Source organism: Miniopterus schreibersii, assembly GCF_964146895.1.
Source record: "Miniopterus schreibersii genome assembly, chromosome: 12".
In the NCBI taxonomy this organism is placed as follows: Eukaryota; Metazoa; Chordata; class Mammalia; order Chiroptera; family Miniopteridae; genus Miniopterus; species Miniopterus schreibersii.
In genome coordinates, this window is record NC_138112.1 from 73,539,098 (window position 1) to 73,566,508 (window position 27,411).

Sequence of the window (27,411 nt, forward strand, 5' to 3'; positions counted from 1 at the left end):
GCATTTCAATCTGCATTTATTTGGGAAAGTGAAGAATTGAACCAAAGCTTGGAAAATAAATATCCATACAGAGGAAGTCAGTTTAGGAGGCGAGGGAGCTCAGAGGGTTAGCAGGCGGGTGGGTGTTCGCCCACCTCAGCCCCTGCTCGGGTGCAGGGCCGGGAGCCCAGAGCGGCGGGCGCGGCCGGGGGCCCTGCGCTGGGCCTGCGGGAGCTCGCACAGGGTGTCCTGGCACAAGCAGCTCTCGATGTGGGTGTAGGTGTGTTTCCGGGAGCTGCCGTCGGGGCAGAGCAGCTGCACCTCCCGCCGGCTGGTGCGCTCCTCCTTGCAGCAGGAGCACTTGTGGTCCAGGGCCTGCGCCTCAGCCGAGTACCTGCCGGAGCGCCAGCATGAGGGCCACCCCCGGGCATGCAGCTCCCCTCTGCCGCCCCCACCCTCAGCCCGAAACTCACATGGCAAAGGTCCCACAGGATCCGGAGCAGTAATTCATGGTGACCTTCGCAGCGCAGCCGCCTTCTGAAATCTCCCTGGTTTCGGACATGGTGGAGCAGGGGACCCTGGTCTCATTGCGAGGGATGCCTGGGAGACAGCGAGGTGGAGGCTTGGGGCGGGGTGTCCACACCTCCCAGGACACCCATCGCCCCCGCGGCCCTGACGCAGCTGGGTGAGGTCCTCCCACTCGCCATCTGCCTCTGATTGGCTCCCGGGGCCCATCCCCTGTGCCTTCCTCCCCGAAGGGCCCAGGGAACCCACCCGCCAGGCCTGTACTCACATTTCTTGCAGCAGCCGTTGGGCATGTAGGTGATGGAGCCCTGGAAAGAAGGAGAGTGAGCCTGGCACCCCAGACCTCCCCCGACGGGAGTGCCCCCACGGTCCGCCGGGGTCAGAAGGGACAGTTCCTACAGAAGGGGCCACTGTCCCAGCACAGAGACCAGTCCCCCAGGAACATGGGGACCTCTCGCCACCCCTGCAGAGTACACGCAGCCACCCGAGACGGCTGCTCACCGGGAGGCAGGAGCTGGGGTCGAAGTCGGGGCAGGTGATGTTGGAGACGGACGAGATGAGCTGATTGTGGATCTTCACGCAGCTAAAGAAGGTGCAGTTGTTCTTGGGGTCGCTCTTGATGTCCCCGGGCTGTGGGGGGAGGACAGTGTGGTGAGGGCCAGCCCAGGAAGGCAGATGGGAACGCCTGGCAGGCCCTGCCCAGCCATGGGCAGCCTCTCAGACAGGACGTCCTGCCTGCAGGCCCGGGGCCACCAGGCAGGTGACACGCAGGAGGGGCCCGGGGACGGCCACCAGCCTGTAGTCTATACACGAATCCCGTCCTAACCCGGAGCCTGCGGGTGTGACCTTATTTAGGAAAAGGGTCTTTGGCCCGGCCAGAGTGGCTCAGTGGTTGAGCTTCGACCCAGGAACCAGGGGGTCACGGTGTGGCTCCTGGTCGGGGCACAGGCCGGGGTCGTGGGCTCGACCTCCAGTGGGAGGCGGGCAGGAGGCAGCTGCTCAGTGATGTTTCTCTCTCATCACTGATGTTTCCTCTCTCTCCCTCTCCCTTCCTCTCTCTCTAAAATCAATAAAAACATATTTTTTAAAAGTAAAAGGGTCTTTGCAGGTGTGATTAAGCGAAAGATCTTGGGGTGGGGTCCTCCTGGATCACCAGGTGGCCCTAAATCCAGGGACCGGTGTCCTTATAAGAGATGATAGAAGAGACAGAGAGAGGAGGGACCATGTGATCACGGGGACAGAGACTGGAGGGACCTGGCCACAGCCCAGGGACTCCTGGAGCCCCAGAGGAGGAAGAGGCAGGAAAGGCCCCCTCCTCGAGTTTTGGAAGGAGCACAGACCTGAAACACCTTCCTGCTGTTCTCAGTCCCCCGCATCCCCCCCCTGCCCCGTCCCCAGCTGTGGCCGCTTGTGACTGCCAGACACGTGTGCCTCAGGGCAGGCCCTGGGCCACAGCAGGGCAGTGGGTGTGTTCCCGGCCTTGCCCCCGGCTTCAGTCAACCCCCCACCCCTGCCAGGCAGGAGCCCCCTCCCCGCAGCGCACCTTCAGGATGAGGTGGAGGCCATCAGGTCTGCTGATGATGCAGTCGGTCTGCTCACACTTCGGGCAACACTCACCCGGGACAGTCACCAGCCCGAAGCCCTAGGAGAGAGGCAGGCTCAGGGCGGAGGCTCAGGGCCCAGGCTCAGGGCCCAGGCTCAGGGCAGTGCTGGGACCCAGAGGGGCAGGGATGGGACCCAGAACTCCTGGGGAGGGGCACTCACAGGGTTACAGGTGGTGTTGCAGGGCACGTGGCTGCAGGACACCTGGTTGAGCTGCGTGGAGCTGTCCGTGACGTTGGTGCAGACGCATGTCTCGCACCCGGAGGAGTACACCGGGGAGCCGGGCTGGGGCACAGGGAGGGACACGTGAGGCGGGTGAGCCCGTGAGCCTGGTCGGGACCCCAGCCCCTCGCCCTGCTCCCTCCCCGCTGGGCAGCCCCTGGCTCACCTGGTACTCAGCGTTCCCAACAACACACACGCCCTTGGGCACTTGAGGGAGAAAGAATAGGAGGGTGGGTGGGACATGCATCCCGTGGATGGGCACCAGGGCCCGGGATGGGTGGGACTCCCAGAAGGGAGCCGCTGCACCCCACAGCCCCCTCCCTCCGCGGCCACGGCCCTCTTACCACAGGAGTAGAAGGGGCAGCACCTTCCGGGCTTCATCTCGCTCTTCAGGTCGAAGCCCATAGGACAGTCGGGAGGCTGCTCCTTGCACAGGCTGGCATTGCACTCTGGGGGCAAAGTGGGGACACACAGGGATATCGGCGACCCTTCCGGCAGGCAGGGCCGGGGCCTCCCCCGCGCAGGGTCCTGAGCACCCTCCAGCACCTGCCCTCAGCAGACACCCCCAAGGCCCCAGCCTCCAGCAGCCCCGAGTCGGGGGCTCCCGAGTCCACAGAACAGGCGGAAACACGCACGGGGCGGGGCTTGCTCAGTGACACCGGGGGCCACGGTGAGGGGGAGACAGAGGCCCAGGCCCCAGGTGACTTACTGCAGGAGGTGATGTTGCAGCAGGTGTCGGCAGGGTTGACCTCCGTGACCAAGTACGTGCCATCCTCTTTGCACTGGACGGGCGGCTTCTGGGTGCATTTCTTGGGTTGGCAGACGATGCCGCTCCCGCCCTCCAGGCAGATGCAGTCCTTGCAGTCGAACTCGAAGTGCTCCCCATACTGCAGGGAGGAAGGGGGTGAGCCGGGACGAGAGCCATGCCCCCCACGTGCCAGGGCCACACCGCGGCACGTCGGGTCAGCAGGGAGCAGGCACTGCGCTGGATGCTCGCCGACGGCCCTGTGGGAACACCTGCGCCCTCCCACCTCTCAGCACACGGGGTGGTTCTGGTCCAGGACCGCGGCCTTCACTCAGGGCCAGGCCACTAATAACACAACCGTGACCTGCTCGCCCGAGTGTCCCTACGTAGGCCAGGCCCGTGGCAGACAAACCACATGTGTCTACCGGGTCAACTGCGTGCGGGAGACACAGCAGCGCAGGGACCAAGACAGAGCATCGTGTGACCGCTGGGCCAGTGGTGTGGACGGTGGACGGGCAGATGGAGGGATGTGTGGACAGACGGACAGATGGTGGGTGGGTGGATGGATGGATGGATGGATGGATGGATGGATGATGGATGGATGGGTGGATGGATGGATGGGTGGATGGATGGGTGGATGGATGGATGGATGATAGGATGGATGGATGGATGGATGGATGGATGGATGGATGGATGGATGATAGGATGGATGGATGGATGGATGGATGGATGGATGGATGGATGGATGGATGGATGGATGATAGGACGGATGGATGATAGGACGGATGGATGATAGGACGGATGGATGGATGGATGGATGGATGGATGGATGGATGGATGGATGATGGATGGATGGATGGGTGGATGGATGGATGGGTGGATGGATGGGTGGATGGATGGATGGATGATGGATGGATGGATGGGTGGATGGATGGATGGGTGGATGGATGGGTGGATGGATGGATGGATGATAGGATGGATGGATGGATGGATGGATGGATGATAGGATGGATGGATGGATGGTTTGTTGGAGGCACTGATGGGTGGGTGGGTGGATCAGTGTTGAGCAAAAGGATAGATGTGCAGAGGGACAGAGGGATTCAGGGACGGAAGGATGTGGGAGTGGTGGGAGGAGGGCAGAAGGGGTTCCTGGAGCATAGATGGGTGGATGGGTGGACGTCCTGCTAGCTAAGCTTTGCAGGACTTAGATGACCCATTATCGACGCTTTGAGCTCCCAGGTTCTCATGTCCAACCCACCCACCCCCAAAACTCGGGGTCTGTGGGAGAATCCCACCCCAGCACCGAGAAGCAGGCCTACCTCTCTGGGCACATTGTCAGGTCCCACACAGCCTAGGAGAGAGGAGACAAATCCTGTTAGCAGAGTCCGGGGACAGCGGGACCGGGCCTGGCTCCGTGGAGGCAGGAGAGGGGAAGGCAAACTGGAGACGTACCACACACGTCCACGCAGACGTCAAAGCCGGGGGCGTAGCTCATGGTGCCCTCGGGGCAGAAGCAGCCTTCCACCAGCAGGGTGCTGTTGTCTGTGGAGCTGGAGGGCAGGAAGGCATCGTGAGCTGGGCGTGCGGGCGGCTGGGGGACGGCGCACTGGAGACCCATGCACGGGCATGCGCCCTCAGCGCCCGCCCGGGGGAGCCCACCACCCCGTGGATCTCCGTGACTGACCTGGACTTGCAGGTGGGCTCCTTGGCAGGACCACAGGGCCGGTACTCCTTGTGAGGTGGGCAGTGGACCGCTGCAGGAGGGAGGCAGCAGAGTCAGGAGGGAGGAGCCTGGGTTCCCCAAAAGTGACAGCCCTGCCCAGCCCCTCCCCCAAAGGACCTCCCTCCCACATTGGCTAAGGGTGGCAGGCTGCCCAGCACTGCCCGGCTCAGCACCCATTCTGTCTTGAGCTGGGTGACAGGTGTCCAGTCGTGCCTAGCAAGGTGGGCAGCACCCCAGCCCTCCCAGCCCCTGCAGCTGGCCCTCTGTCCCCCCCCCCAAGGCCGAGTCCGGTCTCCATGTGCGCCCAGCTACCCCACTCCGGTGTGGTTTCAGGCTGGGCACAGCACCCAGCTGAGCCCAGGGGGACCCCAGCCCGGGCCCAGGGGTGGGCAAGCACTCACGGCAGGCCCCATGGGTGTGGTTCCGCCAGTCGATGCAGATGCCCTCGTGGGCACAGAGGGCCGCGTAGGTCTGCAGGCTGATGCACTCCAGGCCCGAGTTGGGCATGGTGCAGGTGTCGAACACACAGGCCTCGTAGTAGTGCTCGGGGGGGGCCAGGGCATGGCACTGGGCAAACAGGCTGTGGGGAGGGACACGGGTCAGGCTCCGGCCAACGGGGCTCCACCTCTCTCACTGTCCCCACCACCCAGCACCTGCCACTGCGCTGCTCACCTAGAGGCCCTGGGTAGGGGGGCTCAGGGAAGGGGCCCCCACTGTGGCCCAAGGATGAAGTGCATGCCGGCAGCACTCCCTCCAGCAACCCTGGCAGAGGGCCACCCGGCCTTCACTTGCACACCTCTGGGGACGAGGCACTCACTCCCCACCAGCTCTGGGAGAGCCCCCCTCCTCCTACACCCAGCTCTGCCCCTGAAAGCACCCGCAACACTGACTCTGGTCAACTGGTCTACCCCAGGCTTCACGCTCACTCTACCTCGCACCAGCCACGGGCAGGATAGATTGGGGAGGTCGGAAAAGGCCCGGGGATGTCTGACCAGGCAGCTCAGCCCCACAGAAAGCGGGAGCCTGAGTCCGGGGCCCCTCTGTGGCCGGCACCTGCCCCCCGGCCCCCAGCCCTACGCTCAGCACCCTGCCTCTCCTCCTGACGTGGAGGGGACGCAGTCACCTGTCCTTGATGAGCTCGCAGAGAGGGGACGAGCAGTTCTTGTGTGGGCCGGTGCCGCTGCCCCCCGAGGGCGTGGTGGCCGGGCGCCGGGTGGTGAAGCTGGTGTGGGGACAGTGTGGCTTGGACGGGTCATTCACCACCCACTGGTCAGCTGCGACCTCGCAGTCAGCGATGACCTCCCCGCTGGGCAGCATGCAGTCGTCCGCGGTGTTGTTGGTGCAGGTGCCTGTCGGCGAGAAGGCCCAAGTCGAACCGGCACGAGCCCTGGGACCCCCCCCGCTCCTGCAGCCCAGCCTCCCCGGTGACCAGCTGCTGGCCAGGGCCAAGGTGGCTTCCCGCAGGGGCCAAGCCCAGGACGACAGCCACAGGCTCCCCGGGCGCGGGAGCGGGAGAACCCCGCTGGGCTGGGGGTGCTCGGGCCGACTCTGCCCCCTCCCCCTGCCCTGGCAGAGCCCAGGGGCCGCAGGGAGCCCTGGGGGCGAGGCTCACCGCACTGGCCCTTGGTGTTGTTGCCAAACAGGCTATAGGGCAGCTTGACGGAGAAGGACAGGCCGTTGTAGGAGACCAGGGCGCCCAGCCGGGGGATGTCCACGATGTAGTTGATGCCCGACTCGTACACCTGCAGCCCGTATTTCTTGTAGGGCAGTGCCACGGCCTGCTTGTTGATCAGCACCTGTGGCCGGCATGGCTGGGGTCAGGGACGGCCGGGGGCCAGGAGCTGGTGGCCACTCAGCCGGAAGCCTGCCCTGCCTGGTCACCTCTGCGCAGGGCGCCTTACACATCAGGGCCGGGCCGGGCCGGGAGAGCGGCGCCCCCGCCCCTCCACCCCTCACACTGCGGGGGGACCTCTGCCTGCCCCTCCCGGTCCTGTTCCCTTTCCCTTCCTCCCTGCCCCGCTGGTCCCGGGGTGAAGTAGCAACGTGCGACCCGCGGAGCCCCTCGGAGACTTCGGGGCACAGGGAAAGGGCAGGGCTCCACAGGCCGTGGGAACCAACAACTTCATGTGGGCATAGGCCCAGCCCCTGCCCGCCGGTCCCTGTCCTCGGGGTGGCAGCCTCTGCCCCTGAGACCTGTGCCCAGGGTGGGTTGCAGGTGACTGATGGGGTGACCCAGGGGTCCCTGCGCGCCCCCGCAGGGCCTGGGACAGGGGTTGAGTGTGTCGCCCAAGCGCCGCCAGCCCAGCTCTGGGGAGCTCGGCACAGCCTCCCAGCAGGCGGGATGGGCATCGAGTTGCCCCGTCTTACCTGCACCTTCATGGGTGCCATCTGCACGGTCTTGACCAGCACCTCCTGGGTCTCGTGGCGCACTATGAGCGTGCGGGGGCAAGACACCTTGTCGTTGACGTCGCAGTGGTAGTTGTCGATGTAGACCCCGAAGTTGTCCACGGTGGGCGTGATCTGCTCCACCAGGACGTAGGTGCAGTTGCCCTGGTAGCTGTAGTACAGCCCGTCGAAGGTGACGTAGTGGGGGTCGCCCCAGCCAGTGCAGTAGCCTGCGGGGGGAACCGGGGTGAGCCGGGGCTGGGATGGGACAGCAGGAACCGGGCGTAGGAAAGCAGGGTCCCTGGAGCACACCGGCACCCAAGCCGGGAGGGTCTGGTCCCGCCTCAGGCCCCCAAAAGGGCATCTCCCCATTCAGCCCACAGTGGCCGGTTCCTTCCGCAGGATGCGGCCCGGCTTTGGAGTCAGGTCTGGTTTCCGAAGCAGCCCCGTTCCCCGGAGGTGGCCGAGCTCCCCCAGCCAAGCCCCACCCCCGCCCCGTCCTCCCCCCCCACCCGCCGGAGGAGACAGGAATGAGCAGGGACCGTGAGAAGTCCCTGGGACAGGTGCCTGGCCGCCCAGCCACCACGTCCAACCTGGGCTCTGCGCCCAGGGTCCTCAGGCCCTGCAGCTTCCACCCCCAGGAGGGGGGAGGGTGCCTTGGCGTCCTGGGCTTACTCACAGTCACACTCCCAGTGCCAGCAGCAGCCGTCGGGGTCCATGACGCGCACCGGCGTGAGGTTGTTGGAGCAGGTGGGCATGGGCGGGGGCTTGCACTCCACCTGCACGATCTCCACGGTGTTGTCATGTTTGCAGATGGCCTGGGTGCAGTTACACAGCCACCAAGTCTCATTCTCCTGCGGGCGGGGAGGGCGAGGGTCAGCCGGGGTTGGCAGGGACTAGCCGGGGCCAGCAGGGCCCCTCTGCCCACAGGGGAGCAGGCAGGGCAGACTGTACTCCTGAGGTCCCAGGAGAGCCTAGGAGCCCTCGCGGGGGGGACAGGGGAGCTGGGAGCCGAGGGCGCCCGGTCAGGAGACAGCGTCACCCCATCCTGGTGAGGCCAGTGGGAGAGGGGGTGGGAGAGCTCCGCAGACCCTGTGCCCCAAAGGCTGTGCTCAGGATGTAGGGGACAGAAAGGCAGCCCCCGGGGCTTTAGACCCAGACAGTGCGTCCAGGGCTGAGGGGACCAAAGCTGCCCACCGCCCACTGACCTGTCTGGGAGGGTCGAAGTTGGGGCAGCCAGGGGTTTTGGTGGTGGTCGGCGTGGTTGTGGGCGTGGGTGGGCGGGGTGTTGACGAGGGTGTCGTCTTGGAGGGTGTGGGTGTGGAGGGGGGCGTGGACGGGCAGGACCAGTTGAAGAACTCCAGCTGGCAGCTCAGCGAGCAGTTCACGTAGTAGCAGGTTTCTCCATGAGTGCCGTTGTACACCAACTCGCCTGCGGGGGGAGACACCCCCAGACCCTACACCATCCGTCCGGCAGGCCTCCACGGGGCTGCCAGAGGAGAGCCCCCACCCCCGTTGGACCCCTGACCTTAGACCTGCCTCCTAACCACTGGTAAAAGCAGACCAAAGTCCCACCGGCCTCCGTTGCCTGAAAGTCAGAAGGGAAAAGCTCGGTACCTGGGCCATAGAACGTGTCATTCAGAACGCAGCAAATTTTGATGGGGGTAGTCACGATGCTGGGGGTCGAAAGCGGAGTCTGCGAGTGGACGGGCACGCTGGTGGAAGCCGTGGTGGTCTGCGACGGGGGCGGCGTGGTTGACGGGTGTCCTGGCGGGGTAGGTGTCCTGGTGGTTGTCGTTGACACGGTCGTGGGAGTGGGTGTAGATGTGGTCGGGGGTTCCGTGGAGGGCGAGGGGGGCCTAGACGTGGCCTTTGAAGAGGTAGGACCCGAAGTCTGGGTGCCTGTAAGAATGGCGGTTACCAGTGAGGCCGATGGTGTCACTCGCTTTAGATGCAGCAGGGGCCTGGTGGCTACTGCAGCCAAACACCTCACCCAAGGCGTGGTGCGTGGCATGGAGGGCTCACGCCCACTGTCCCAGCTTTCAATCTTAAGGTAGGGCAGAGTGAGGACGGCCTGAGGTCCAATTGTGTGCAACGGGGAGGCCCACCTACCCCGGGCAGGCAGGACAGCAAGAATGAGGGAGGGCCTCCCAGGACACCTGACAGGCAGCCTCTGCTCCCCGCCCAGCCCTGGCCCCATGTGCCCCTCCAGATGGCGTGGCCACGCTGCCCATCACTCAGCTGTGGCTGAAGGATGTGAGCTGAAGGCACTGTGCCTGAGAAAAGACATCCTGTGAGGCAAGTGGGTACCTGTGGCTTTGCTGCCCACCCACAGGCCCGAGGCCAGCATCCCCCGGAATGTGCACTGGCTAGACTTGGCCGAGCCCACCTGGAACCTCCCAGGGAAGACTCTCATTGGACAGAGCAGGTGCCCCTGACTTGGATCCAGGAGCTTCAAAGCTCCCCTGAGGTGAGGAAGAACCGAGAACCAGTCACCAGAGGCCGCGCTGGCTCCATGGGGTCCGTACCTGTAGTGGTGCCACCAGGGGTGCTTCTTCCCGGGGTAGTGACCGTGGGCTTCGTTTCCGTGGGTGGTGAAGGCGGGCTGGTTGTCTTCGTGGTAGTCGGAGGGGTGGTCAGAAGTGTGGTTGATTCCGTGGAAGAAGGGGAGGTAGACTGAGATATTGGAGGCCAGGAGGACTCAGGCGGGGGTTGTGGTGTGGTGATCTCACCAGGTACTGTGCTTGTAGGGACTGGGGTCTCTGTGCTGGTGGTGGTGCTTGATGGCGGTATTGGGGTCTCTGTGGTGGTGGGGGGGGTGGTAGTGTAGGGGGTTGTGGTTGGTGTCTCAGTGGTGGTGGAGGCGGGTGGGGCTGGTGTCTCTGTTGAGGTGGTGGTGGTTGTTGGCTTTGGTGTCTCAATGGTGGTGGTGGTGGTGGTGGGGCCTGGAGTTGGTGTCTCTGTTGAGGTGGTGGTGGGTGTTGTGGGTGGGATCACTGTGCTGGTTGTTTTTGGAGTCTCAGTGGTGGTGGAGGGGGGTGGGGCTGGTGTCTCTGTTGAGGTGGTGGTGGGTGTTGTGGGTGGGGTCACTGTGCTGCTGGTTGTTGGAGTTGGTGTCTCAGTGGTGGTGGTGGTGGTGGTGGTGGGGCCTGGAGTTGGTGTCTCTGTTGAGGTGGTGGTGGGTGTTGTGGGTGGGATCACTGTGCTGGTTGTTTTTGGAGTCTCAGTGGTGGTGGAGGGGGGTGGGACTGGTGTCTCTGTTGAGGTGGTGGTGGTTGTTGGCTTTGGTGTCTCAACGGTGGTGGTGGTGGTGGTGGGGCCTGGAGTTGGTGTCTCTGTTGAGGTGGTGGTGGGTGTTGTGGGTGGGATCATTGTGCTGGTTGTTTTTGGAGTCTCAGTGGTGGTGGAGGGGGGTGGGGCTGGTGTCTCTGTTGAGGTGGTGGTGGGTGTTGTGGGTGGGGTCACTGTGCTTGTGGTTGTTGGAGTTGGTGTCTCAGTGGTGGTGGTGGTGGTGGTGGTGGTGGTGGGGCCTGGAGTTGGTGTCTCTGTTGAGGTGGTGGTGGGTGTTGTGGGTGGGATCACTGTGCTGGTTGTTTTTGGAGTCTCAGTGGTGGTGGAGGGGGGTGGGGCTGGTGTCTCTGTTGAGGTGGTGGTGGGTGTTGTGGGTGGGGTCACTGTGCTTGTGGTTGTTGGAGTTGGTGTCTCAGTGGTGGTGGTGGTGGTGGTGGTGGGGCCTGGAGTTGGTGTCTCTGTTGAGGTGGTGGTGGGTGTTGTGGGTGGGGGCACTGTGCTGGTTGTTTTTGGAGTCTCAGTGGTGGTGGAGGGGGGTGGGGCTGGTGTCTCTGTTGAGGTGGTGGTGGGTGTTGTGGGTGGGGTCACTGTGCTTGTGGTTGTTGGAGTTGGTGTCTCAGTGGTGGTGGTGGTGGTGGTGGTGGTGGTGGGGCCTGGAGTTGGTGTCTCTGTTGAGGTGGTGGTGGGTGTTGTGGGTGGGATCACTGTGCTGGTTGTTTTTGGAGTCTCAGTGGTGGTGGAGGGGGGTGGGACTGGTGTCTCTGTTGAGGTGGTGGTGGTTGTTGGCTTTGGTGTCTCAACGGTGGTGGTGGTGGTGGTGGGGCCTGGAGTTGGTGTCTCTGTTGAGGTGGTGGTGGGTGTTGTGGGTGGGATCACTGTGCTGGTGGTTTTTGGAGTCTCAGTGGTGGTGGAGAGGGGTGGGGCTGGTGTCTCTGTTGAGGTGGTGGTGGGTGTTGTGGGTGGGGTCACTGTGCTCATGGTTGTTGGAGTTGGTGTCTCAGTGGTGGTGGTGGTGGTGGTGGGGCCTGGAGTTGGTGTCTCTGTTGAGGTGGTGGTGGGTGTTGTGGGTGGGATCACTGTGCTGGTTGTTTTTGGAGTCTCAGTGGTGGTGGAGGGGGGTGGGACTGGTGTCTCTGTTGAGGTGGTGGTGGGTGTTGTGGATGGGGTCATTGTGCTGGTAGGTGTTGGAGTTGGTGTCTCAGTGGTGGTGGTGGTGGTGGTGATAGGGCCTGAAGGTGTCTCTGTTGAGGTGGTGGTGGGAGTTGTGGGTGGGATCACTGTGCTGGTTGTTTTTGGAGTCTCAGTGGTGGTGGAGGGGGGTGGGACTGGTGTCTTTGTTGAGGTGGTGGTGGGAGTTGTGGGTGGGGTCGCCGTGGTGGTGGGAGTTGGAGTTGGTGTCTCAGTGGTGGTGGTGGTGGTGGTGGTGGGGCCTGGAGTTGGTGTCTCTGTTGAAGTGGTGGTGGGAGTTGTGGTCCGAGTCACTGTGGTGCTGATGGTCGTAGTTGTAGTGGGGGTGCTTTCAGAGGGGGTACAGTACCCACAGCAGTAGACTTTGATCTGATAGTTGATGCAGAAGGGCATGGGGATGGGTCCCCCTGGCTTCTGGTTTTCGTTTTTGCACACCAGCCCATTGGAGAGGTCGCACTCCACAACCTGTCCAAGTTCTTCAATGGGAGTATTTGGATACATAGGAGCTCTGCAGGAGATGTTGGCTGCCCATCCCGGATCGCAGGTGTTCCCAATGGGCTCAAAATCTCCACCTGGTATGCTAGTGTTCGGTTTCCCAGAATCCAGCCACTCCGACCATCTGCAGTCCTCCAAACACGTAGTTTGTGTTGGCACTATGGGGGTTGATTTTGACGGAGGCGTGCTGGTGGTCACAGTCGTGCTGGATTTTGGTGGAGTTGTGGGTGTCGTAGTAGTGGTCGTCACTGTGGTTGGTTCCGGAGGCGGGGTGGTTGGTGAGGTGGTGGGGGTGGTAGTCACTGTGGTGGTGGGGGTTGGTGTTGGGGTCTCTGTTGAGGTGGTGGTGGTGGTGGGAGTTGTGGTTGGAGTCACCGTAGTGGTGGGTGTTGGGGTTGGTGTTTCGGTCGTGGTGGTGGTGGTGATGGGGGGCACTGGAGTTGGTGTCTCTGTTGAGGTGGTGGTGGGTGTTGTGGGTGGGGTCACTGTGCTGCTGGTTGTTGGAGTCTCAGTGGTGGTGGAGGAGGGTGGGGCTGGTGTCCCTGTTGAGGTGGTGGTGGGTGTTGTGGGTGGGGGCACTGTGCTGGTGGTTGTTGGAGTCTCAGTGGTGGTGGAGGGGGGTGGGGCTGGTGTCTCTGTTGAGATGGTGGTGGGTGTTGGCTTTGGTGTCTCAGTGGTGGTGGTGGTGGTGGTGGTGGTGGAGCCTGGAGTTGGTGTCTCTGTTGAGGTGGTGGTGGGTGTTGTGGGTGGGATCACTGTGCTGGTGGTTGTTGGAGTCTCAGTGGTGGTGGAGGGGGGTGGGGCTGGTGTCTCTGTTGAGGTGGTGGTAGGTGCTGTGGGTGGGGTCACTGTGCTGCTGGTTTTTGGAGTCTCAGTGGTGGTGGAGGGGGGTGGGACTGGTGTCTCTGTTGAGGTGGTGGTGGGTTTTGTGGGTGGGGTCACCGTGGTGGTGGGAGTTGGAGTTGGTGTCTCAGTGGTGGTGGTGGTGGTGATAGGGCCTGAAGTTGGTGTCTCTGTTGAAGTGGTGGTGGGAGTTGTGGGTGGGATCACTGTGCTGGTTGTTTTTGGAGTCTCAGTGGTGGTGGAGGGGGGTGGGACTGGTGTCTCTGTTGAGGTGGTGGTGGGTGTTGTGGATGGGGTCATTGTGCTGGTGGTTGTTGGAGTCTCAGTGGTGGTGGAGGGGGGTGGGACTGGTGTCTCTGTTGAGGTGGTGGTGGGAGTTGTGGGTGGGGTCACTGTGCTGGTTGTTTTTGGAGTCTCAGTGGTGGTGGAGGGGGGTGGGACTGGTGTCTCTGTTGAGGTGGTGGTGGGTGTTGTGGATGGGGTCATTGTGCTGGTAGGTGTTGGAGTTGGTGTCTCAGTGGTGGTGGTGGTGGTGATAGGGCCTGAAGTTGGTGTCTCTGTTGAAGTGGTGGTGGGAGTTGTGGGTGGGATCACTGTGCTGGTTGTTTTTGGAGTCTCAGTGGTGGTGGAGGGGGGTGGGACTGGTGTCTCTGTTGAGGTGGTGGTGGGTGTTGTGGATGGGGTCATTGTGCTGGTAGGTGTTGGAGTTGGTATCTCGGTGGTGGTGGTGGTGGTGGTGGTGGGGCCTGGAGTTGGTGTCTCTGTTGAGGTGGTGGTGGGAGTTGTGGGTGGGGTCGCCGTGGTGGTGGGAGTTGGAGTTGGTGTCTCAGTGGTGGTGGTGGTGGTGGTGGTGGTGGGGCCTGGAGTTGGTGTCTCTGTTGAAGTGGTGGTGGGAGTTGTGGTCCGAGTCACTGTGGTGCTGATGGTCGTAGTTGTAGTGGGGGTGCTTTCAGAGGGGGTACAGTACCCACAGCAGTAGACTTTGATCTGATAGTTGATGCAGAAGGGCATGGGGATGGGTCCCCCTGGCTTCTGGTTTTCGTTTTTGCACACCAGCCCATTGGAGAGGTCGCACTCCACAACCTGTCCAAGTTCTTCAATGGGAGTATTTGGATACATAGGAGCTCTGCAGGAGATGTTGGCTGCCCATCCCGGATCGCAGGTGTTCCCAATGGGCTCAAAATCTCCACCTGGTATGCTAGTGTTCGGTTTCCCAGAATCCAGCCACTCCGACCATCTGCAGTCCTCCAAACACGTAGTTTGTGTTGGCACTATGGGGGTTGATTTTGACGGAGGCGTGCTGGTGGTCACAGTCGTGCTGGATTTTGGTGGAGTTGTGGGTGTCGTAGTAGTGGTCGTCACTGTGGTTGGTTCCGGAGGCGGGGTGGTTGGTGAGGTGGTGGGGGTGGTAGTCACTGTGGTGGTGGGGGTTGGTGTTGGGGTCTCTGTTGAGGTGGTGGTGGTGGTGGGAGTTGTGGTTGGAGTCACCGTGGTGGTGGGTGTTGGGGTTGGTGTTTCGGTCGTGGTGGTGGTGGTGATGGGGGGCACTGGAGTTGGTGTCTCTGTTGAGGTGGTGGTGGGTGGCGGGGTCGAAGTCGGACACTCATCCATTGGCAGACAACAGTTGACACGTATCTCGTAGTCATAGCAGATTCCAAAAGGTCCATTTCCAAACTGGTCTTCGTTTTTGCACATGAACCCAACCGAGATGTCACACTGTGCCTTCTGGCCCAGCTCCTCCCAGCTGAGATGTGGCTCCATGGCCGACCTGCACTGAATGTCCTGGGGCGCCTGGCAGACGCTGTCAAAGGACTCTTGTTCACCACCGTCAGGGCTGAGGCTCGGCTTATTGTTGTTGATCCAGTCGGACCAGAAGCAGCACAGCTCTAGGGAAGCAAGACCCACTGTTGGTCATTTATGCCCCAGAGCAGCACCTTCCCGAGAGGTCACTGGGACCCAGAAAGCTCAGAGACCCCATGACCGGCTGACCCCGTCCTTGACAAAAGCTGAGATTATAGGCTCCTAGCATTTGCGGCTGGACACCACATCACCCGCCCTGAGGCCCAGCGAGAGAGGAGCCCCCAGCGCCACACAGGGTGACAGACCCAGGCCACAGAGCCCAGCCCAGGGACCCTTTCTCAGCTGTGGTCAAATTCTTATGCCAAACAAATGGCCCTGGCCGGTGTGGCTCAGTGGTTAGAGTGTCGGCCCTCACACCGAAGGGTCTCGGGTTCGACTCCTGGGCCAGCACACGTACCTGGGTTGCAGGTCTGCTCCCCGCCCTTGGTCGGGGCAGGTGCGGGAGGCAACCGATGGATGGGTCTCTCTCCCATCCAGGCTTTCTTCTCTCTCTCTCTCCCCCTCCCTCCCTTCCACTCTCTAAAAATCAATGGAAAAAATATTCTCACATGAGGATGAAGGAAGGAAGAGATGGGGGGAAGGAGAGAGGGAGGGTCATCCATTCCAGTGAGGAGGCACGCATGCCGGAAGAGGCTTTGTCTCAACTCTTGACCACCAATGCTGTCACCCAGAGCTGACCAAGTCCCCTGCATCAGTCCCCGGACCATCTGTGGTCCCTAAGCAGGTGGCCAGGGTGTGAGGGCCACTCTGCCAGGGTTCAGTGGGACCTTCTCTCCTTGCCCGGCTGCCCCCGGAAGTCACGTCCACACACTTACTCGGCGTTGTCGAAGAGGGAGGTGACACTGCAGGGAAGTGGGAAGAAAAGCACGTCATTCATTATATAGTTTAAGACCCACAGATTATCGTTTCCACTGTCACAGGTTTCTTTTTCCCGTGTCTGTCCTGTCCCCGCTGGCGTGTTCCGTGGGGGCTGCTATCTCGACCAGAACCAACGCCGAGGAACTGAAGGGCATTTCTCGGCATTCTCTAACCCGAAGGGTTATTTTTCTGGCTGGTTTTAGAAAATGCCCCCCGGTTGCCTTCACCGTGGTCTGGGGTTGGGGGTGCAGTCATGACACTGGCCAGGCTGGGAGCCCCGGGGACATTCATTCCCTGAGTCGAGTGGCATGCCAGTGTCACCTCCCGCCTGGGAGCAGAGGTGAGACCTGCTGCACAAGCCATGCTCCTGCCCCTAGAAGAGCCACTTCTGCTGGCCCCGCCCAGGGTGCAGGGGAAGGCCAGGGCCCTGAGGAAAGGGGTGCATGGCCCTGGGCCTCACCTGTGCTGGGCGTCGGGGTCGGGGTGGTGGTGGTGGTGGTGGTGGCGGTGGTGGTAGTGGTTGAGGGGGGCAAGACAGGGGTGGTGGTGATCACACAGATGTTAAAGTGCTTCTCCACTGTCCCGTTGGGGCCGCAGATCTCCCAGTAACAGAAGGAGCCATCCTGGGTGTAATTGAGAATCTTCCCTGGGGGGCAGAGAGGGGACCGACATCAACACGTAGGGAACAGGAGCCCTTGGCCTGTCCCAAGAAGGGAAAGGCAGGGCATCCCCCAGCTCCTACCAGCCAGCGCAAACCAACGCCCCATGGGAGCCCCATCCCCAGAACCCCAAGGGGCTCCATCAGAACACAGAAGCTGCGTCACAGGCTCCCCGCCCAGGGAAACGCATGGTGGAAGCCGCCTGGGGACGCTGCAGACCCGACAGGCTCTGGGCGGGAAGGACCCCCAGGAGGAAACCACCCACCCACCCAGGCCTAGCCCCAGGAGTCCAGGGCCTGGCAGCCCGCAGGCTCTCGGGGGCGGCCACAGAGGGCAGCTTACCTTCCTCCGGCCGGCAGACAACTGACGAGTTGGTGGTGCACTCGCTGCAAAGCAAGTGCAAGGCTGCAGGTTCGAGAGCACCGGCCTGTCCCGCCCAGTGCAGCCCAGAGCCCCAGGGCATAGCCCCAAAGGGACCCGCCCACCGGCTCTAACAGTGGGCAGAGTGTGGGTGCGGCAAGGCAGGCAAAGGATGGGCAGAGAGGCCAGGATGAGACCGGTGTCCCGGGCCTGGCCCCCTGGTGCACACGTGTGGGTGGTGTGCCTGTGTGTCTGTGCGCCCACGGGTGTGCATGGGTGACCTCCCCCGGGCCCCCCGCGATGTGAGCTTATGTACCAGGAATGGCAGTCATCCTTGGGGGGAACGGGCTTTCCAGGTGGGTAGGGGGTGCCCTCCACATAGCAGCCACATTGGTCTTCCTTGACACACTTCTTCAGGTCCTCGTTATAGATGGGCTTGTCCCCAGGGCACCGGGGGTAGCAGCCTAGTGGACACAGGGCACTGGGCTTGAACCATGTCCATTAGGCCCCACCCATCGTTCCCGCCACGGCAGGTCCTTCTCTCCGGGATGTTCCTCTGGGAAGACCAGGGTTGGAAAGTCGGGGGCCCAGATCCATCCCCGAGCTGAGCCTGGAGCACTGCCTGTGACCCATCTGACCCCTGACCCGGCGAATCTCTCACCCCTTCAAGTTTGCTGGTTCTCAACTCAAGGGCCCCCCGACCCATCCTTGGAAACACGCCCCTACCCTACTCTGCCTGTTCAGCTCCTCTTTCCTCCTGACCTTACGGGTTGGGTGTGACCCTGTCCCTTCCCTGCCTGTCCCCTCAAGGGCGGGTCTTAGCTCCGGCTCCGAGCCCCCCATTCAATGAACAAATTCTGCAGCAAGGAGAGCCCAGCCCGCCCTGGAACTCAGGGCCCCCAGCACCACAGGGGGCAGCCCAGGCTCACCCTCCAGGTAGGACATGGAGATGTTGGAGTGGATTCCGTTAATGGTCCTGCAGGTCTCGAAGCTGCGGTTCCCGCAAGGCTCGTAGTGCCACTCACACTCGTCAGGAGGGTTGTAGTAGTCGCAGAATATGGCTGGGGGGGCAGGGAGGGGTCAGACTCAGGGCGGACGGGGCCACGGGGCCTGAGGAATAGGCTTGGAGCCTCAGGCGGGGAGGCGGGCGAGGGGGGAGCGGAGGGGCACGGGGAGGCCAGGCCAGGCGGGCACTCACGGCACAGGTCCGGTGTCCTCCAGAACACGCAGGCGCCCTCTTTGATGCACTCCTGGGCATAGGAGGCCACCGCAGAGCAGAAGCACTCGCAGTCCCCGCCCGTGTCGCAGGAGCAGGAGTCCTGGACGCAGGCCTCATAGAAGGGCTTGGGGTCCACCTGGGGGAGAAGCCGCCATGTGCCTGGGTCCACACGGGCCTCGTGAGGCAGGCCTTCCCCCGCAGGCCCCCACACCAGCCCTGCTCCTGGAACAAGGCCCCGCCACCGGGCACGGGTCTCCCAGGGCTCCGGGGAGGCCGACGGAGGCGGCCCAGAGACGGAGGGGCACCCCTGGCTGTGCACACCTGTTGCTCGGCCCTTGCCACTGCCTGGACTGAGCACTGTCTGGATGTTAGGGGATTATGTGTCCTTCCCCCCTCCCTGGAAGGTACAGGAGGCTGGGGGTCCAGCAAGGGGTCTCAGAAGGAAGGTTTCACATCTGGTCCCGCGGCCGAAGGACACAGAGGACGGAGATGAAGCCGGAGGACATGTGCCTCATGGTGACTCCGCAGAACAGCTCCCCCCGGAGCGCACACAGAGCGGGCGCAGAGGATGCCCGGCCACGCCCTCCCCCACGCTCGTGGCCACGGCCACAGCCACGCCTGCCACGCTCGTGGCTCCACCCACCCTGCTGTGGCAGGCGGCAAAGACGTCGCTCTTGATGATGCTGCACTGCTTCTCGGACCAGGAGCGGCGGTGCGGGTTCTGGGTGCAGGGCTCAGGGGTGGTGGTCACGTCCGGGCAGGTGGGGGCCTCCTTCCAGCTGTTCCCGAAGTCCAGCTCGCTTTCCACCACCATGTGGTCCCGCGTGGTGAAGTCGTTGCTGGAGCGCAGGTCGAAGTTCCCGCACAGGCCGCACACGGTGCCCTGTGGATACAGGCGCGCAAAGGTTTCCCGGAGGCGCTCCAGGAGGGGGGCCGGCGGGGCCAGGCGGGCTGCAGGGGCAGCCACGCACCTTGTAGGAGGGGGCCAGCTTGATGAAGATGGTGGTCCTCTTGTCCCAGATGACGATGATGCCGGTGCTGGTCTCCACCACCAGGTACTGGCCCACCTCTCGCGTGGTGTAGGCTACGTGGTGGCCCACGTCGCGGTGGATCACTGTGTGGTGCTTGTCCTCCAGCTTCAGCTCCGTCCTCTGTGCCCAAGGGAGACGCCGGTCACTGGCTGGATCCAGGTTCTCCCAGACCTCACTGCCCCCCGGGGTGAGCAGCACTCACCCCCAGGAAGATCTTGATGGCCTTAGAGCAGGTGACACCTGTGGTCCCACAGGGGACGTTCTCGGTGACGATGCTGAAGGAGCCCAGTGAGGAGTTTTGGCCGCAGTAGTCCTGGGGGCCCACAGGGGACGTGAGCTGAGCCAGCTGGGCAGAGGTGCCCAGACCCGCCACCCCCACTGAGCCTCAGCCCCTCCTCTGTCCAGAAGTGCCCTAACTGCCCCCCACGTGCCCCTCCTTCCCTGTGCACCACACACCCCTGTGCACCCAGGGAGGGCCACAGGACGATCGGGAAGAGGAAGGGCCGGCCCTGACCGACCAGGCCCTTCCCTGGGCAGATACAGCCCCCACGGCCATCCCCAGGGCCAGCAGAGCGGGGACAGGGAGCCGGGCAGGTCCTGGAGGTGCCCTCGGCCTCACCTGAGCGGCAACGTAGGAGCAGTGCCCATCGAAGTCATAGAACTTCCCGTCGAAGGTGATGTAGTGACCGCTCCCGTAGACGGTGCAGGTGCCGTGGCACATGTTGTGGGTGCAGGCCCAGCGCCCTTTCTGGCAGGTGCTGAGGAGAGTGGGAGAGGGGCCTGAGGGGCTGCAGGGCCCAGGTCCTCCTGCCGCCGCTCCGGGGGCAGCCCTGCCAAGCTCCCAGGCGCTGTGTGGACAGCTCACCGGGCATGTCACCTACAGGCCCCAGTCAACCCCAAAATGCCGCCCAGCACCCCTACTCTGGCCAGGGCCCTGCCAGCCGGTGGGGGTGGGGGGCACAGAGCCCTGCAGACCCAGGCTGGCCCCAAGGGGAGGGGGCCCCAGGCCGGGCCTGTTTTCCAGGACAAGCTTCCCCCCGAGTGCTAGGGGCTGGGTCAGCCAGACCAGGCCACTCACCAGGTGTTGCAGTCCACTGTGATCTTGTCCCCGGGATTGTACAGGTCCTGGTTGTGCACACACGGACACTCATCCTCCGTGACACAGCCCCCGCGGCCGTCATCCATCTGCCCCTCGGGGCACACGCACCCGCTGATGCACTCCGTCTGGTACTGGGGGCAGCCGGACAGTGGGGGTCACAGATTCAATACCAGCTGGCCCTGCCCCTGGCTGTCCCTCTGACGCGGCGGGCACCCCTCGCGTCCCCACCCCGCCCGGGACCTCTCTCCCTGGGCCCACCACTGGGCAGGGAGACATGAGGGCCGCCTGCCAGGGCCCCCTACACTGGTCCCTGCCCCCCATGGGGGGCTGGGCAGGGGCCCACAGGGACAGGGAGGGCCAAAAGGGCCCCTGTGTCCACAGGCCCGGCACCCCGAGCCTCAGGGCCGGCACAGAGCCTGCCCCCCCACCCCACCCCACCCCGCGGCCCTGCCCAGCACGCACGGAGCCGGCGGCCAGCGTCTGGCAGCTGACGGGGCGGGGCTTCCGGATGGCCAGGGCGGTCAGGTTGCTGCAGTCGATGTGAATCTTCGGGGCCGAGCAGCCTGCGGGACAGAGGGGCCGCCTTAGCTGGCGGCGGGCGGCGGGCGGGGAGGGCAGGCGAGGGGAGGAGGCCCCGCGGAGGCCGCGTCCACTTACTCTGGCCAATCAGCCTGGCCCTGACCTGGTTGCAGTGCAGCCTCCCGTTGCGGCAGACGCTACGAGGAAGAGGCGGGAATGAGTCCCCAGGTAGCCGGCCCCGCCCGCCCGAGCCCGCCCTCCCCGGCCCCAGGACACCCACTGCCCGCCTGAGCCCGCCCTCCCCGGCCCCAGGACACCCACTGCCCGCCCGAGCCCGCCCTCCCCGGCCCCAGGACACCCACCGCCCGCCCGAGCCCGCCCTCCCCGGCCCCAGGACACCCACCACAGCTGCTCCTGCCAGGTGACCACACTGCCCGCCTCCACGTAGAGGCCGTGGTGGTAGCAGGAGCACTTGGCCAGGGGCACGCATCGGCCCTTCTCGTCCAGGAAGGTGTGGTCAGGGCAGCCGCAGCCGTCCACGGGCGCGAAGCCCTTGGGACAGTGGGCGTCGGCCTCGGAGAGCGCGCGGCAGGTCTGCTGGCAGGCGGTCAGGTTGTACAGGAAGATCTGCGACTGGGGGCAGGAGCCCACGTCCTTGTCTGCGGAGCGAGGGGCCTCGTGAGCGGGGGGAGAAGCGCCGGGCGCTAGCCATCCCCCTCGGGCTGTCCCCCAGCCCCACCTTGGGCAGGCGCCTGCCCAGCGAAGGTGCCAACGTGGGCAGCGCCTGGGACGGACCGCCCCAGCCCTGCGGCACAAGCGCACCCGCCCCTTAGGCCGCCCCGCTGGGCAAACAGGCTGGGGCCACGGCTCGGGGAGCCTCCCGCTGCAGAGGAGGCTGGGAGCCCCCGTGTCCCGCCGACCCCCTCCCCCCCCGGACCCCAACCCTCAGGAGGATCTGCTGCGGGGATGGCGGGGGAGCCAAGGGCCCACTGCCCTGGGACGCAGGACCCCGAGCCCGGGCCGCCGGCGGGTGGCACTCACTGCAGACGAGCTCTCGCCAGCCCCACAGCGTGACGCCCTTGGCGGCACAGGCGCGGGCGTAGGAGGACAGGGCGGCGCACATGCAGTCCTCCGTGTTCTGGCAGTTGCAGGTGTCGTATCTGCACCTCTGGGTGGCGCGGAGGAAAGGCGGCTGAGAACGGGCGCACCCGGGCGGAGGCTCCCAGCGCCCACGAGCGCTCACACACACACACACGGACACACGGACGCACGGACACGCCCTGCACACCCGTGTTCACACCCACGCTCAGCCGCGGGCACAGAGCCTGCGGGTCCCACCCACCTTGTAATACTCGGCCGGGTCCACAGCGGAGTGGCACCTGCTGAAGGGGGTCCCCTTCCTCTTCAGTAGGGAACACCAGTGCTCAGCGTAGTTGGCTAGAGGGGGTCAGAAGCTCAGTGGGGCAGCCCCTGCAGCAGGTCCCCTGAGCCCTGCTGTCCGGCCACCCATCCCCCTCGTGGACCAAGCCCAGCCCCTCCCTCCAGGTCAGGTCAGCCCAGAACGAGGCAGGGTGCCCACCCCTCACCTCTCAACCTCCCGGGCCACAGAGGGAGGGGGAGCTCACCGCCCCTGCCCCAGGCCAGCCCTGGCAGAAGGCCACCACCCAGCAATCAGCAGGCCCGGCCCCCCTGCCCTGTCACTGGCGGGCTGCCGCCGTGGGCACCATAAACAGCCACACGGCAGGAAGCAGCGGGCGGACAGGGTGGCCCTGCGCGGGGCCGACCGTGTCCCCTCCCGCCCCCACACGCCGCGTCCACCGTGAACCGCAGCTGCCCGGTGAGGCCACAACGGCCCCGGGCCAGCTCTTCCGGGTGGGACCTCGCTCACCGCTCTCGATGTTGAGGGAACAAGGGTCGTCCAGCCAGTCCAGCTTGTCCTGGCAGCTCGACTGGGCCTTCCAGGTGTTGGCGAAGCTGGCCCCGGTGGCCTCCACCAGCCCACCTGCTGTCTTGAAGTCGTCACCTTCCTGGCCGTTGAAGTTCCCGCAGAGGCCTGAGGGGCGAGGACAGGGTTGAGGCAGGGCAGGGGGCAGGGCAGGGGGCAGGGGGCAGGGGGCAGGGGGCAGGCCTGAGTGTGGCCTCTGCGGGGAGCCTGGGGGCGCCACTCACCCTGCACGCGGCCCTGGGCGGCCTGGTCCAGGGTCAGGAACAGCTGCATGACTGGCATCAGCTGGATCTGCAGCCGGAGGCCGAAGGCCGTGCTCACCACCAGGTGGTAGGAGGATGGTCGGAAGATGGAGAAGCTTGCTGCAAGGTGGAGGTGGGGGCGTCAGGGCATCGGGGCGTCAGGGCATCGGGGCGTCGGGGCGTCAGGGCGTCGGGGCGTCAGGGCGTCGGGGCGTCAGGGCGTCGGGACGTCAGGGCGTTGGGGCGCAAGGGCTCCCTCCTGCCCTCCACGCTCAGCCGCCTGGGACTCACCTGTCACGTGGGGCAGGTTCACCTGCAGCTCATTCAGCAGCACGCTCCCGTCGGACCTGAAGACCACCACCTGGGGGAAAGACGGGGGGACCGTGGGGCTAGGAAGGGCCTCGGGGACAGGGCACAGGGCACGGGGGAAGGGGGGGCACCCACGTTCTTCTGCTTGTCTGCCAGCAGCACCACTGTCTTCAGGCAGGTCTGCTTGTCGGTGGCGCCACAGGGGGCCAGCTCTCCCAGGAGGGCGTAGGTGTCGTTGTGGTCGCCCTGTGGGGGGGCAGGGGCCGTGGTGAGGACACGGGCTGGGCTCCAGGTCCACCCCACGCTCACCAGGGCTGGGGGCGGCTACCTTGGTCAGCACGTAGTAGCAGGCCCCGTGGAAGGTGTATTTCTTTCCGTCGAAGGTGGTGATGTGGGAGCCGCCCTCCAGGGCGCAGGTCCCGGGACAGGGCAGGTCTTTGCACACCCAGCGGCCGGCGTGGCAGGTGCTGTGGGGCGTTGGGCACGGGGTCAGGCTCGGCGCTGTCCCCGGCCCGCCAGGCCCGACCTCGGGCCCCAGACTCACCAGTGCTCGCAGTCGTTGCTGACCTGCTGGCCAGGTGCGTACAGGTGACCGTTCAGCTTGCAGTGGCACTGGCTCACGGGGACACAGCCGCTGCCCCTGAGGTCATCGTACACGGTGCCTGGGACAGCACAGGGGGGCGTCACACTCAGCCGGGATCCCCAAGGGGGCTGCCAGCCAGGCCTCCCACCCGCAGCCACCTCTGGTCTTTTGAGTGACACTGTGGTCCCGAGTGCGTGGTCAGGGACCTTCCTGTACCTGAGGGTCCAGCCCCTTCCCGGGAACCTCCAGGTTCCACGGGTCGGGTAGGAGGAGGTCTGTCCACGGAGTGATCGCCAGGACCGTGTCCCCCCACCCAAGACACCTAGAAGCCACCACTGTGTGTGTAGGGGAGGGGCCTTCGGTATTTGTGTCCCCTCTACCTGGACCCTGCCCCCCAGTTTTTGGGAGAGGCAGGCCGCAAGCCTCACTCCAGGTGCCATGTGCCCCCCACTCTCACCTTGGTGCAGCTGGGAACCCAAGCCCGAGGCAACGAGGCCACTCGTCCTGGGCACCCAGGGCAGTGCCCCTCCCACCCGCGGGCCCCTGCGGGCCGCCGTGCGCACCTTCTGGGCAGAAGCAGCCGTCCATGCGGTGCTCCTCACACAGGTTGCTGACCTCCAGGTGGGAGCAGGTGTCCATGCAGGGCGAGCCGCTCTCCAGGTAAACCATGTTTCCAGGGCAGGTCTTGGCTGAAATGGGAACGACAGGCCCCTGAGCGACGTGCCCAAGGGGTGGAGCGTGGCCGGCGGAGCAGGGGGGCTCCCGGGAAGGACCCTGGCACCCAAGACAGAGGCCACATCCTTGGTCCTTGGACAAGGCTCCAGACCGGGACACCAGGACACCCTCCCCACGGACCACCCCCTCGCACCCAAGGCCCTGTCCTCCCAACCCCCCGGCGCTTACGGCAGAGCGAGGCTGTCCTCCAGTTCCCGGGCCGCCCCCCGGCGTGGGAGCACTGGCGGGAGAACTCGGCAAGGGTGCTGCACACGCAGGAGGCACCCGGCGGGCACTGGCAGCGGTCCTGGGCGCAGGCCTGCACGTAGGGCTCCAGCGGCACCAGGCCCAGGCACTCCTCGAAGGCCTTGGCCGTCAGCAGCCTCTCGCACTCGGCGCGCTGGTGGCAGAAGCAATGGTGGGCCCTGGGCCCGGCTGTTCACACCCTCCCCCTTCCACCCTGCCAGGGCGGGAGCCAGGGGGCAGCAGGTGGGGGGCTCTCTGGGGAGATGGGCAGCTTTGCTACCCCAGGGCCCCCACCCTGGGAACAGCTGCCGCCATGGGTGGAGTCCTGGGTGGGGGTCCTGGCAACTCACGTGCTCAGAGCAGGACTGGGCAGCCGCCACCTCCTCTGGGTCGTCACACACGGCCTCGGGCTTGTTAATCTTCTGCATGTTTCCGAACTGGATGGCACTGAAGGGCACGCCTGGGGGGTGGGCACAGCCGGTCAAAGGAGTGCCAGGAGCCTGCACACACACACCCGCCCACCGAGCCCCCGGAGGCCTCACCGTCATGGAGGAACTCTGAGTAGGTCTGCAGGCCGTTGTAGTCGCCGCAGAGGCCGCAGGTGTGGTTCCGGAACCTACTGTCCAGCTCCAGCTGCCAGAGGAAGAGGGGGCAGGTGAGCAGCCTCCGGCCCCTGGGACCACCGTCCAGGGCAGCTGGGGCAGCCGGGAGAGCCCCCCACAGCCAGGCACCTCAGGACCTCATCTGAACGGGTGTCGGGTTCATCAGGAGGTTGGAGTCAGCCGGGGGGGCCGGGGGGGCCTGGTATCACTGAGGAGCCCCCACCCCGCCTGAGGGTCCCCGCCCCAGGTGGGTTCTGCGGCCTCGCCTCTGCCCATCGCTAACCTGCGGCCTCCCCCATGGGCACAGAGGCTGCAGGGCTCTCCAAGCCCACCCTGGACCAACCACCCTGTGCTCCCGGGGGCCCGGCACCCACCATGAGCGAATCCTCCCCGTTCCACATGAGGGTGAGGCCGGCCCGGGAGAAGACCTTGGTGTAGGTGTCTGTCTTCTCGATGAGCAGCCCGGAGCGGTAGTGCGGGGTGCTGACCCTGCGGGACACCGGGGGAGTCAGGGGCCAGCCCACTCGGCCGCCACCTGGTCCTCCCCCGTCCGGCCGCCCAGAGGGGACTGAGGCTGTGCGGAGAGCTCTCACCCTGGGGCCCCGTGTGGCCATGGCCCGCAGAGGCTGCGGGCGCCCGAGGGCCCCGTCCACCTGGGCTGGGCTGGCTCCTTCAGTGGGGCCACTCCCTGCCTGCCCGTGTCTCTCTCTGAAGCCTCGTCCTGGGCAGAGCCTGCTCTCCTGCCTCCTGGCACCCCTGGGGGCCCTGCTTCTAGGATGCGGGTGCGGGAGGGGCGGGCCCTCTCCCCTACTCACAGGGCCCCGTTCACCACCACCAGCTGGCCGGTGAGGTAGACAGTGTCGTCCTTGATGGTCAGCAGGATGTACTCGACCTGGGGGTGGCCCCCACTGCGGCCGGGGCCCCTCTTGATGTGCACGGCAAACTCCTTGTAGGAGTCCCGGCAGTCGGAGGCCAGGTTGTAGTCGCAGAGGCCGGGGAAGCGGAAGACATCGCCATCGAAGGTCTTGTAGTGGAAGTCGCCCCAGGTGCTGCAGACGTTGTCGCCATGGTTTCGGGCTCTGCCCTCTGGGAGCGGGGAGACCAAGGGTGAGCAGCCCCGGCGGACACCCCAAGCCTGGCCAGCAGCGGTCCGCAGGTGCTGGACTACAGCTGAGAGCCGTGGGGTCTCAGCCCAGGGCCCAGGGAGGGTGGCCCTGCAGGAGGGGCCTCTGCGGGACCTGGTCACCCGGCCCTGCTGGGACAGAGATGTCTCCGTCCTAGGTTCCCAGTCTTCTCTAACTGAAGTGGCCAAATACCTGGCCTTGCCCCTCCAAGGGTCCCAATACCTGGGACTGAGGTCCCCCAGCCAGGCCCCTCCTGGCCACCCTGCCTCCCTCGCGCTCACAGACAGTGGCCCAGTTGGGGTGTTTCTACCAGCTCCAGCCCCTAACGCACACCCAGCCAGGTCGTCACCTTCACAGGGCCGGTGGGAACCCAAGACCACCTGTCCTTCCTTCCTTCCTTCTTTCCACCCAAAGTCAGCAGGGCTGGGGCTGCAGGACGCCCCACCAGGCCAGCCACCCCGAAGTCTGGGCAGAGAGGACCACCTTCCACTCCCAGGCAGGGTGTCTGCTCAGGCTGCCAGCCTTCCTGACCCCCAGGACGCTCCCCCGCCACCCCCTCACCTCTCTGTAGCTCTGAGCCCCCAGCCGAAGTCAGGGCCAGGCACAGGGCCACCAGGCAGGCTAGTGGCTGCCCCATGGTGGCTGGTCAGGGCACTGTGGGAGAGCGACCAGGGCAGGGGTCTGGGCCTTATATGGCCCAGCAGGGCCGTCGGAGGGCGGAGCGGGCGGGAGGGGGGAAGGGGTGGGTGGGGCATTTACTAAATGATCTAGAAAACAGCTGTGGGGGCTCCCGTGGGCCACTGTGGCGAATGTTGATTCAGTTATCTGAGATTTATCTTTTTATTTATTTATCTCCCTGGGTAAATCTCCCCTCCTTTCCAATTACCCCCGTTCCAACACACCCAGTGGACCTCGGTCCCTTCCAGCCACATGCGGACCAGGCGGGCGGGATGTCCTGCCGGAAGTATGTCCTGCAGGCTCCCCACGGCCCCACCTGCCCAGGGCCGGGGCAGAACCTGCTGGGCCCAGTGAGGTGCTTCCCT

At 64.8% G+C, this 27,411-nt stretch overlaps 1 protein-coding gene across 1 annotated transcript; it reads right to left on the reverse strand.

Annotated features, from left to right (window-relative positions):
* On the reverse strand, positions 1-27,005 carry MUC2 (mucin 2, oligomeric mucus/gel-forming; the record flags this gene model as incomplete). Its single annotated transcript, XM_081154922.1, has 52 exons — positions 1-373; positions 453-579; positions 773-812; positions 1,006-1,134; positions 2,048-2,146; positions 2,269-2,391; positions 2,495-2,535; positions 2,673-2,777; positions 3,038-3,215; positions 4,393-4,424; positions 4,526-4,623; positions 4,758-4,827; positions 5,198-5,376; positions 5,920-6,145; positions 6,409-6,592; positions 7,164-7,411; positions 7,861-8,035; positions 8,390-8,613; positions 8,799-9,083; positions 9,710-10,199; positions 10,272-10,516; positions 10,652-10,767; positions 10,849-11,369; positions 11,442-14,902; positions 16,177-16,362; positions 16,718-16,761; positions 17,052-17,199; positions 17,665-17,796; positions 17,934-18,090; positions 18,598-18,837; positions 18,926-19,105; positions 19,188-19,298; positions 19,605-19,743; positions 20,064-20,215; positions 20,547-20,647; positions 20,742-20,800; positions 21,007-21,262; positions 21,645-21,771; positions 21,946-22,040; positions 22,492-22,656; positions 22,773-22,910; positions 23,082-23,151; positions 23,235-23,345; positions 23,428-23,566; positions 23,644-23,761; positions 24,246-24,371; positions 24,586-24,796; positions 24,993-25,102; positions 25,185-25,275; positions 25,619-25,733; positions 26,060-26,330; positions 26,930-27,005. The coding sequence occupies 52 exons, from the start codon at positions 27,003-27,005 to the stop codon at positions 136-138; spliced, it is 11,502 nt and encodes a 3,833-aa protein (XP_081011048.1). The 3' UTR covers positions 1-135.
* Positions 27,006-27,411: the final 406 nt, after the last annotated feature.